General features: G+C 33.7%; 1 protein-coding gene across 1 annotated transcript; it reads left to right on the top strand.

The window, feature by feature from the left end:
* The first annotated feature begins 1,429 nt into the window (after nt 1–1,429).
* LOC123718997 (JNK-interacting protein 1) lies at nt 1,430–11,773 on the top strand. The gene is given in 8 exon segments (XM_045676034.1): nt 1,430–1,551; nt 1,623–1,846; nt 2,890–3,144; nt 4,369–4,569; nt 4,840–4,957; nt 5,044–5,206; nt 5,676–5,857; nt 8,034–11,773. Coding segments are annotated over 8 exon segments (1,338 nt in total). The 3' UTR covers nt 8,107–11,773.
* Nucleotides 11,774–13,213: the final 1,440 nt, after the last annotated feature.

Genomic DNA, 13,213 nt, shown 5'->3' with positions numbered 1-13,213 from the left:
CATTTCCAATCAATATATAGCAATTATATGAAGTTGATTACTCGGGAAGTACTCTTTTATCCCGTCGACGCAAGAAACCGCACGCTTCGAGAGGACAGTAAATAGCCAAAGCCGATGTATCAACAAACATTGTAAATACTAGCGGAAGTTTTAATAGAAAACTCAGTTCCATTATTAACACTCATTTATTTTTATTAATCTGGCTGAACTAAAGTATTTGTATGTCTATTTTTTTAACAGATATCGCTAAAACAATATATTTGCTAAAAATCATTCATAAAGTTTTTCAGTCATTAACTATTGTATTGTATGGGAGCACAAGAAGACAAGTTCTAACTAAGATTCAAGTTATTGTAACTCAATAAATGTTTTCTTGATTGTTGTTGGTTGATAATGAAAAACGTTTAGATATAAAAATATAATATTTAAAAATGCCTCAAGACACGTGGTATTACTTAGAAACTTTGGTAGTGTTTATTGAATTTCGCAACGGTTAAAAGAAAAAAGGTATTTAAACTAATTTTAAAGGTCGTGTAGTATTAATTTTGTTGCATGTCCCATTTTAACCATGGTTAGGATATGCAGAGCGTGGTAGAGTGTTGCTTGCATCTTTCTATATAGTAGAAATTTTTCTTGTGCTTTATAAAGCACAATTTAACTCTAAATGATGTGAAGCTGCTATTATACAATACCATAATTCGCTCGATTTTATCTGAATTATCAAAGCAATAAGATGTATTTCTTGAAAACATTCTCGTGTATTATGTGCAATGTTTAATAATTATAGGTCGTATCGGTATTATTATTTAAATTAAATATAGGTATACTCCATTTATACAAAACTCGAATAATAAAAACAAAAACAAAAAATATGAACCTGGCTTAAATAAGGTTTAAGGAAATAATATTAAAAACATTATATGAGTTTACCTATTGCATAATTTTGAGCGATTTCTTTCTATTGATGGCATTAATAGAGAATTTTTCCAGCTTTTTATTTAATATGAGACTTTGTCTTAAGGTAAGTAACTTAACGGTCTGAATCGATGACTTAAATAATCCGTGTTGTGGGAAGCCCACGAAAGTGATATACGTACATAATTTTTACCGTTCCATAAATTAGTGCGTAATTTTTTATTATTTAGTAAAATGTCTACTTATAGAAACCACTTATATTTCTGTCCAAGTAAATGATTGTCACAAATTGTTATTTTTGCTAAAACCCATAAACAGTATAGTATAATGTTCTTTTGTTACAAATTAAGTAAGTTTTAAATATTTGGAATTCCCGCTGATTCATTTATTTTTATTAATAACATGACATATGCGCGCGCAGTTATGCGTGCGCAGCCATGCGCAGAGTGTATTATGTCCCGACACCCCTTGCTAAACGCAAAGGTCGATATGAGCCCTTCAATGCGTATCGCGCATGCGCCACCCTCTGTCTTGAACAATCAGGTGTACCGACATGGCCGACAGCGAATTTGAAGAATTTCGCCGGGTATTTGATAAATTACCGCAACATATAAAGGCCCCAACGCCGTTCTATTCGTAAGTTTGCTTTTATATATAATTATTTAACCAAACACCCACCGAAACTTCATTACAATTCCCATCTGCAGCTTAGTACCAAATGTTGGGCTGGAAGATGATTCGCCGTCTTCTAAAAGTGAGGAGTCGCCAGAAGAGGATAAAATGTGTGTGGCCGACACCGAAGCGATAAAAGCAGACGGCTCGCCAGTCACACAATCTGATAAAACAGACGCACAACGCAGTCCCCGTCACCAATTTACAAGTGGAGAAAGGAGAAGAAGAAAACTCCCAGAGATACCCAAAAATAGAAAAAGTAAGTTAAATTCGATATTTGATTTTAAGCGAAATCTCGGCACATGCGCTCTGGCACTTGTTATTCTAGCGTCTATGATATGATTCTAAATTCCTCTTTGAGCTTTGCGAATACTATGAGCAAATTTCCATAATATAACATGTACAAATATTGTATCGGTTACTCTTATATTAATAATTTAAATAAAACTTATTCTTGACACCAGCCAGTAATTGGTGGCTGTAATTTCCTTGTAACTGCTTTACTCTGTTCGCATGATAAAGGGGTTTAAACTTCACTTATTTTTTTATTTAAATAACAGAAATTATGAAGAATGAGAACAAAGGTTGATTTTGTATATTAGACAAAAGTATTAAGTAGTACATTACTTAATTCCATGTTTAGTTAGGAATTAAAAATTACATAATGCAATAGAAGAATGAGACCTACGATGTATCGTAGGTAACAAAAGTTTTCAAATATATATAAGATATACTGTCGAGGATTTTCAAAATAAAACATAAATTGCTTCTCTGAAAATACAAAGATTTTGTTTTATTTATCTATTTATAATTATGACAACAATAATTATTGTTTAACTATGATAATTAATCTTAAATCTATCCGGAAAATACAATGAAACGACATTTAAAGTTAATATGGCCTCCTAAATTATAGACTTTCATTTATCTTTAAACGAGATTTTGTATAACAATAAAATGTACAAAATAATGTCAACGTCATCCGCCATTCCATCGCGCGTCACTTCTATGCGCCGCCTCCAACCATCCACAGACAATTTATAAAACCGCGAAGCGCGTCAAATTCAAATTAATGAAATGTCATTTCATTATATATATAAACTGATTGTAACTGACGAGTTATAGACACAGTTGGTAACGACCAAGTTTACTCAAATCACGGCAACAACCACATTCTAAACAGGTGTAAATATTTTTTTGCAGTAGGTAGTCACATATTTTTCATGTTTTTTTAACCTCTGCATGGCTATGTTGATGCAAAGTTATAATGTATTGCAAATCTGTATTTTATATGTCTTTCAGCTTCCGTGGTTGGTACAGCCCAACCGGCATCACTTGCTGATGAGTTAGGAGCATTAACTGGTCTCCTTGTACGACCCGGGGGGCAGGGGCGACCCCTTTTAGTTCTAAAATGTGGTTACCTCTTGGACGAAGACTCCAGTCCCGACTCAGAGAGGCTGCAAAGCCTCGGCGATGTAGATAGTGGACACAGCACTGCACATTCGCCGATCGATACTGGACCTAAGAGCCTATCTCCAACGCCGTTACAACAGAACGGTAGGAATGTTTTGCATGAAAGAAATATTATCTTATTCTGAGACCATTGTAAAAACACTGCTAAATGTAGAAGGTGATTCCCGACAAAACAATAATAACTTCACATACACAGTATTTTCAGGCTCGGGATGGGTAAAGGCTAAAATCAGTGGTGCTACAACTTTCTTAGGTCTGGGTCTCAGATTTCTACATTTGTTTCATGATTATATGTCAATCTTAAAGACAAGTCGCTGATCAGGCTCCGGTGCCTGACGAACAGCGTGGAATTTTAGGGTCTAAGGAAAGTTTCCACACGATGTTTTCATCACCGTTTGACACCGATAATAGAAATAAGTCCGGGGATCGAAACTACGACGAGGGCTGGGAGTCACAAGCACAAAAGCTCCTAAACCAATACTGCTCAAAATTATATTGACCACAATATAGCAACTATGCGGATCGTGTTCATTAAGCCTTAAATTATCTATAAATACTACGGTATAAAGAACATCTTTCACAAATAAATAGGTATAAAAAGAAATCCTGGGAAATCTGTTAAGAGTTATTTTTAGAATAATCAATACTTTCCTTGATTGCGACTTCTGACAGAAATTATTTTTATCCGTTAGTGCTTTCGATGAAATACATTCGCATCTAAATGTTCTAAACCATTTTCTTTATCGATATCTAATTGCGTACTTACTCAGAGGAGAAAGTTCTCAGATATCAATATCTTCTCCGTTATAAATGTACCTTACATTCGACGTATTTAATGCGTTCTTTATCCACTAATAAATTCATTTTAACTTCGTTTGTGGATACTTTTAAGATATGTGGTTTATTAAGTCATAGGTTTAACAGAAATACAATGTTTAACTGGTCTTCTGCCATATTTCAATTTGGTTGTTATATATGCGAATGTTTTGAGTCCCTTAGTTGTTGCTTCTCCAATATTAAGGTTTTCCTATTTTTACGATAAGAATTTCCAAAGACATTACTTTTGTCATCTTACAATATACATTTTATAATAGTTCAAAATATCTTATGTATACATGTTTGCTTCGTATTAAATTCAGTTATTTTTATTAAAAAAATTTATCTTTAAAATATATGCCTCGTTACAGATCTAACAAACGAGTTCGTTCATTTTTTAATATAAAGGTGAAAAGGGGAAAACATTCAATAACTATTCGAGAACCATACTTGAATATCCTTATTCATTTCGTGTATTAATTGATTTTACAGTGTCACCATCATCAAGTTGCAGCATCAGCGGTATTAACTTCGCCGGCAACGTAAGTACAGTGCCACATAGCCACCTAGAAATGCTCGAAGCCACACACAGAGGACTCCACAAGTTCAACCCGCGACATCACGATGAGATAGAAGTGGAAATAGGCGATCCGATTTATGTCCAGAAGGAGGCAGACGACTTATGGTGCGAAGGTAAGTATATAGATAAGACTTTATGTTTTGATATAATATCGATATTATGAATTAAGAATAGGATCGCGGCAGCCGTTAAAAATTATTAAATTTCAATTTCACTTTCTATTTTTGATTTAATTCTTTTATTCAAACCCAAATTGTGACATGGGCTGAGAGTATTATGATTTTCTATCCTAATTTCATCTGGCTATATTTTACTTTTGCCAATTTTATTCCTTTTATCTTTTCTTCTGTTTAGGCTCTTCAACTTTATTTTTGATTTTTTAGGAGTTAATTTAAGGACAGGTCAGCAAGGTATCTTTCCTTCGGCATACGCGGTTGATATGGACTACAGTGATTTTGATCCAGCAAATGCTAAAGCGAAGAGAGAGAGATATTTACTGGGGTACGCTAAAATCCATTTATTTATACAATTTCTTGAGTGAAGTACATTTTGTTGCGCAATGTAGTATCACATATATTCTATTGCAGCTATATGGGCTCCGTAGAAACACTTGCTCATAAAGGAACTGGTGTTGTTTGTCAGGCAGTTAAAAAAATTGTCGGTGACTCTAATGGAGATGTTGGCTCTCAGCCTTGTATTTTAGAAGTTTCGGATCAAGGCCTTCGCATGGTCGACAGATCCAAACCAGATGTAAGTTCTAAATTTACATCGCTTTTATGTCCTTAGTTAATATATGTTCCAACTTTTATGGATCACCTAGTACCAGTACGTAAATATTGTGTTCTTTATTGTCCGTCATTATTATATATTTTATGTTTCACAGTGGTAAGTGGAACAATTAGAACATAATAAGGTTTTTGCCTTAATTTGTAATCTACTATACGTACTTAGGACTTGGATAAGATGGAGATTCCAATTTTTAATTATTTTATATAAATACATTTATTGTACATTTTAAAGCAAGCATGTTAGTGCAAGATACACATTTTAAAATAAATAATACCAAAAACCTTTACGATATCAACATAACAATTAGTGATAGATTTAATAATATATGTTTCTTATTATAAACTGTAAACAATTACGAACTGGATTATATAGAGTCAACATAGCGCGTGCCTTACATGTCCAAACCTAACTAAGATCTTTTTTTTTACAGCGGAGTCGAAATACGCCTTGCATCGACTACTTTTACTCGCTGAAGAATGTATCGTTCTGTGCGTTCCACCCACGTGACCATCGCTATCTAGGCTTCATCACGAAACATCCCACACTCCAAAGATTCGCATGTCACGTGTTTCGTGGACAAGAGTCTACCAGACCTGTGGCTGAAGCTGTGGGGTAATTTTTTAAATTAAATTGTTGATATTGCTTATAGATTGAATAGGAATTGTAAAGGTTTTAGGGGGCTAGACTAGATTCTAATTTCAAAGATTTTTTTAGTAAGACATGGTTTGCATTTTGTATATACCTTATATCTTAGTTTTTATATTTTCAAATTGTTTCATTGACTTGATTTAATTATTCTTGTATTGTTTATGTTTTACAAAGCATAAAATACTTCTTAAGAAATGATATAACAATTTTCTTGGCAGAAATAGCTACTTCTCCTTGTCGCTTTTTCTCAGTTTATTGAATACCAGGTCATACTTGACATTTCTATCTCAGTTATTCTAAACGAAACGTTTTAACTAAAGTACTCATCTTTTTTAAAATATAGAACAGGAGGAAAACAGGCAGGTGACTCATCTGATGTTAAATGATACCGCCGTCCATGGACACTCTCAATGCCAGGTAGACATTCTCGCGAGCGCGTTGCCGGCCTTTAAAGAATTGTTACGCTCTGTTCATCAAGGACCCTTAATAAAATCGGTTTGGAAATACTTCAGTGGGTAGCTGGTTTCACATAATGGTGATGCGTGGCAAAAACTGCCTTAAGAAACGCTCAGTTGTGGAACGACGGACGTCGAGGTGATACGGATGGTTTATAGTATTCGGCCTTGACGTCGAGGTCCGATGATGAAACTCAGCTTATTATATTATTAGTATTAGCCCGAACAACTCCTCTGAACACTCTCCATGGTAAAAGCGGTAGAAGATGCAGAGATATCTCACATCTCTAGGCGACGCCAAGGGATCAAGCCGCTCGCAAAGTGACTGGTCGTCAACGAATCGAATCGCTCTTCGTTGAATACGGTCAAGCGGAAGGAGCTGGTACTGGGGAGCTCCCACCCAGAGGTGAGAACAGTATTCCATGTGGGGCCGATACTGCGCTTTATAGAGTTGCAAGTGGTAGCCCGGAGTGAAGTACCGTCTCACCTTGCTGAGCACAACAAGGTTTCCTTCCAAATGACCGCGAATCTGAACGTCATTCGATATGTCAACATCCAGTATCCCGATGCTAGCTGAGGCTTTAAAGAGAGTGTTTTCGAAGAGGGGAGTAGGGACAAAGGGTGTTTTTAGCGGAAAACGCGCAAATTTGTGTCTTAACCCCAATAGGGTTAAATTCGACTAGATTTAGTCTACCCCAGTCCCAGACTCCAGATATCAGAGTTTCGACTTCAGACACAAGTTTGTTCCGGTACTCATCGACAATTTTCCGAGAAATACCTGCCCTGCCAGTGTAAAGAGTATTCCTATGCTGCCATCCACTTAGCAATTAATGTTGCTAAGTTGCAACATATCATTCATATGCAGAAGAAACAGGTTTAGGAATAGGATACAGTCTTGTGAGACTTTACGGGCGTTTACAGGTTTAAGGTTGGAATATGGTCGGTCGATGACGACATTGATGCTCCGTTTGGCTAGAGGCTGGAGATCCACTCGCATAATTTAGAGCTTCGGCGATTTATGCCACACCCAATCGAAGGCTTTCGCTAAATCCAAACTAACAGCTTGCGTTTCCCTTTTGGACTCAATTGCCTATGCCAACCTATGTGTAAGGGATACAAGGAGGTCAGCTGAGCGACCATGGCTAATAACCACTAATGAGCTGGTAGCCCTCTATTTACCCTAGCCTAGGTTGTAGCTGTTGGGCGATAGTTGGATGGATCAGAGCGATCACCTTTTTAGGGAGCGTACTGAAGTACCATTTGGATGTATTGCTGTATGTATGACAGCGCCGAGTTGGTAGAAGTACCGGAAAAAGCGCGTTAGGACCGGAGCCAGATCAACTCAACACAATTATGTAGCATAATTGGGGGGATGCCATCTGGCCCGATTAACTTAAAAATGTCCAAGGGATACTAGTGCTTTGTGGACAGCACGATACCAGAATATAATTTTCGGCATCGAATCTGCCCACGCTTTAAAGCATTCTCGCTTTCGACCATAACCCAAAAATCTGTCTCTGAACACAATTTGACATAAGACAAATACGTAAAAGTACTTTAGTTAAGAGTGAAGTTTAACTATTTTTTCATGAACATGGGGGATAATATAAAGCTTAAGTATACATAGCTTGCTTGTTCTACAGGACTCAAAGTATATCAATAAATAATTAGTTGTCTAATTTCAGGAGAGCATTCCAGAGATTTTACCAGAAGTTCATAGAAACAGCATATCCTATTGAGGATATTTACATTGAATGAGGAAGAAAGCTTTGAAGCTTTAAACGACCGTTTAACAAAATTTATTAACAAGATGGCCGTAGCACAGATACACAATTATAAAATCGCAATTTATTAAATTTTTGAATAGATTCACTTCACCACAAAATGTTTTTCTAATAATAATAATAATAATAAAGCCTTTATTCACTTACCAAATACATTTACATAATTTTAACGTAAGCGAAAACACACATTTTAAATATATTTTTTGCTTCTACATAGTTTTCAGCAGCCAGTTGATGAGGTTTTCTAATGACATAGACCTCCTCCTCCTGGTTGTTTTCACTCGTCTCTTTCACGGGCTGGTTTTCTCCATCCTTCCGGTAGATTGCTTCCCATCTCTTTATTTGACGGCCTATTTGCTTTCTCCCATCTCTGGGAAACAATAATATGACTTTATCATTAAGTTTTATTAATTTTTGTTAATACAATATAAAAAATCTTCATACTCTCAATCAAATTATCCAAAATACACCAACAACATAACAATGAAATTGACACGATAATTTATAAATATTTAAAACAGCAGTCGTTATACCCAATTCTAATAGTCTTATGTCTCAAATCGTAGATAAACTCACTATTGTGATTGGTATTTCTATTTCCATTACAGATTTTAAAGGCCATTATTCATTTGCCGCCATATTGTAAATGAATAAATGAGAAAATCCAAGTACTATTTTCAACATTTTGAACAACACAATAGAATCTTCCATACAGAATAAAAATTTGTGCCAAATCACGTAGGTATTTTGTATTATTCTAATTGTAGTAATACTCTGGATTCTATCAAATAATGTCCAACGCATATGTTGTTTATTGTGCAACACATCTACAAATATGAATGCAGAATTCATTACTTAAGGAATCCTTTTAATCAAAAGGACTCCTTCGCGAAATACCTTTTTCTTAATCCGTTTGAACTTGTTTCATTATTTCTTAATGGCTTTGTAATGTAAACGACTCTTATTGATTCACTGGAATTTTGATAATTACGACGAACATGTAGTCGTTATTTGAGCGTGACGTGATTGGTACCTTGCTACGGCCATACAGAGATTGCTTGTGGACTTCACGTGGTATTAAGCTGAACTTTAAAAATTATATTAACCTTGGGCCTAAACCAAATCTGTATTTTTATTGTAAAATAATTCGACTTTTGGTATTTCGTTTATAATTCTATTCCTATTTTATTTTTAACATTCACTGAATGACTAGCGTATAAATCAGTATTATTTTTAAAAACGTAGGGAATTTAGATGGTTATGTCATCTTAATCGACTTTTATATCGTGCCTGACAATTCAGACAGCTTTAATAATTATTATAAAAAGCATAAATACGAAAAAAAGCCCGGTCAGAAAATTTTAATCCAATAAATCTTTCGACAAATACAGTTATTCATAAAAATTACTTATCTAGGTTTTAATATCACCGTTGGTAAATATCCTATATATAATAAATTACGCAACAAAAACTCTTCCTGTCCTACTTAAAGACTCATCTTGGGACTCTTTCGCTATAAGAATCTAGGATAAGCGAGACTTTTATAATCCACTTATAATAATGTTCCAAACTTAAAGGACACAATATTTAACGAAGTCGTCAAAGTCCTCGTGTGTCAAATTAATAGAATTTTTCAAATATGGTTGCCGATGCTATGTCGCCTTGAAAATATTGTATATAGTTATAATAATACATAAAAAACAATAAAATATAATATCCAATACAACGTGAGCCTTGCTGAGCGCCTTGCTTATCACAATTACGTTATTAAGTACGTTCGTTATTAATATGTTTTATTTGGGATATAAAAAAATTAGGTCGCTTAAATATAACAATTCTCAAATACTGTGATATGTTGCATAATATAAAATTATGCACGAGTTTAATTTATTTACGGCTGCCTGCTGCATTATAACTCGATATTATGTAACAATATGATTTGAATAAATTTGGCGTATCATTACATTTATAACTAAACTATTTCCACTTCATTTTATAAATGAATCGGTTTAAGGCAGCCTTTTTACTCAACTCTTCTAAAATAAACAACATTACAGTAATAATAAAATTCTATAGATTGATAGATAATATTTTTTTAGACACTTAGAAATATGCTGACACAAATCTATACTACGACACTGTTAAACTTGATCTTGTAAAATAAGATTTGTTTAATATACCTAACGTTTAAAATAGAAAGCAATAACAATAACTTTTGTATATTTACAGTGAATGTCAATAGCTTTAAGAGACTTTTGATAATATGTTGTAATGTGTATATTATCAGCTTAGCTAACGCTAGAATGCTGTTTAAAAACTTAGCCACTACCTACATAATGCAATTACGGGGAGGAATTTTAACACCATTTGGAAGCACCTAACTGAGTGATTATCTCGGCACACTAGCCAGAGTTTGCGTAAGAGCAAAACACACTTTTAGTACAAGACAACAAAAAAACTATTTCAGTGCATCTAAAAAGACACTGAAATTCAATGATTTTATAAAATTTTAAAGAAAATAAATGTTTTTAAGAAATAAACGTATAATATGCCTTTAGAGCCTTTTTCGTAAGGGTCTGAAGACGGTGCGTTAACAATACACGGACTGTATATCACACAGGTTTTTATGCAACCTTCATTAAGAAAAAAAATACTATTGAGTTTAGTTTATTTACTAACGCTTAAAAACACCTGTATGTTGTAGTTTACATCATGACTCGAAATTTTAAAAATAAACTAAAGTTCGTTCTAAAAAAAGTTTGACAAAGAAAGTTATATTTTCGATACTTCCTATATAGGAGACAAAATAATGGCGCGTATCTTTTGATGGTCAATGTATTGTTTTGACTGTTGAAGTATATTCCTACCTTGCTTGTGGTGTGAAATTGCAAACTGTGTACCGAGTATGAAACGTGTGTTGCGTAAATACATATTTTACGATTAGCTTTGATCAGTCTTGAAAAACAATAAATCAGTCTAATTATACAGGTACAATCCCTTAGTTGGTGACTATCGTGGCGCTTTAGTGAAGCAGTGTACCTGATTGAAATTATTTTGTGTCTTTGACGCATAAAAGCGCTAGAATACTTCAAACTTAAAGCGAACCTATAAATTTTAATTTACATTTATTTAAATTGATTTTTGAAACGCCGCCATAGGCCAGACTCAGGTCAGAATCGCAATTTTTGGCAGGACTCAAACTTCAAGGCACACTGATCCAGACGTCCCTTAAACCTTAACCAATCTACTTATATATATATTATATATATTGACAGTATAATGAGACCGATTATTGTTTACATAATTGTCTTTATTAGGTAGTGGCTTAACAAAATAAATGTTATTGATATTTACTGTTCAACATTTTTGAATCAGTATTGTAAATACAACTGTACCTTCTGCGTTGTATAGCGTTATTACAATTTCACTAGTCACACGTTACGGTTAATTAAAATACAATTAAAATTCGTCTTTATTTACCAAAAATGTACACGAATCTTTTAAGATTACAATATTCCATTAATATTTGTTTATTACAGCTCTTAACGACACTGTGCATTAAATGTACATGGAAGAATCTAATTTCATTGGAAGAAATTATTGATAGAATATATTTATTTTTCCAGTAATTGTATAGCAAGTTTGATTTAGACGTTAAATAAATTAAATGGGACTGAATACTATCTTTTATTTTTAATTATTTTTCCTTTCACCTTCCACAGGGACATCTTCGACATTTTACAGCTAACACTTTTGTATTTACTTTGTGTATTTTTATAGCCAATAACATTTTTGTGGATGATTATATTGCAAATAGTTGATCGGTGTAAAAAAACAGTCAAACAATTGTTTGACTGGAAATGCGAGTTATACGTCGCGTGACAGCTCCAGACATTTAGTATTTACAGTATTATGTAGTTTTAAGATATTTTAATTGATTTAATACTGGATATGTGTTGTATTGTTATATGAAGTACAGAATATTTAAGGTTTGACACTCTTCTCAGGGGTGTTTGTTACGTGTTTCAGCGCCACCTACCGATGTTTACGTGAACTATAACAACATTTTCACTTTGAATATAAGCTTTTTCTTATAACCAATAGAGACCACCACACAAACTATAACATTATATTAATAAGTTTCGTAAAAGTTATCTAAACGGTTCCGACTGAATTAAATTATCCAAATTATTTAATTATTAATAATTATTATTATTCTTTGGTTGTATATAAGCACCCCATATACAAGCAAGGATGTAATTAATAACTTACGACTTTTTATATCATGATAATATACTTGAAAATCTGCTCAACTAATGAAAATTGGTGCTGGATTAATTAACAACTGCGAAAACAATCATTAAGCTTTCGGTTTCATTTATAAAACTTTAATAGGCTAGCTTCTAATGACCGCCTCAGACTACGGAAGGAAATTGCTTAGTAAACTTTAATTGTTCATGAACAACATGAAGTACGACAAAGCTGTATCATTAACTCCCGTAATGATTTCGCATGTCAGTCTCTAATGCGACAAGAAAGGTCTAAGTAAAAATGGCCATTACTCGTATACATATATTTATTTATTATCTATCCCTTACATTATACATTTTATAATCTATCTGAATATATAAGTGGTAATAATTAATAAAACAATTTACTTTTTCATTCAACTACAAAAAAATATATATCAAATATTTCGAATTTTGGCATTAGGCCTTCAACATTTGTTGTTCGTGACTATTTTCACAGAAGCCATTTTACGTGTTACACGTAGACTGTGCGCAGCACGGCAAGCTAGTACTCACCGTTGTCACGATGATAGGAATGAATATTGCTCTACCTACCAAGACTTGCAATAACGTTGAATATAAAAAGCTATAATAGGGGTAATTACAAGAAAAGTATATGACTCCCGGTAAAATAATAATTAGTAAGTCAATGTTTTATGTCCAAACTTAAGATTAAAAACGAAATCTCATTCAGAGAATCGGAACTTCACAATACACGCCCAGTTTAAGATAGTATAGTAATTCTATAGATAGATAGTAAAAATTCTTAACATTATATACTACTAGCGGACC

Source organism: Pieris brassicae, chromosome Z (genome assembly GCF_905147105.1).
Source record: "Pieris brassicae chromosome Z, ilPieBrab1.1, whole genome shotgun sequence".
Classification (NCBI taxonomy): Eukaryota; Metazoa; Arthropoda; class Insecta; order Lepidoptera; family Pieridae; genus Pieris; species Pieris brassicae.
This window is presented reverse-complemented; position numbering and strand designations above follow the sequence as displayed.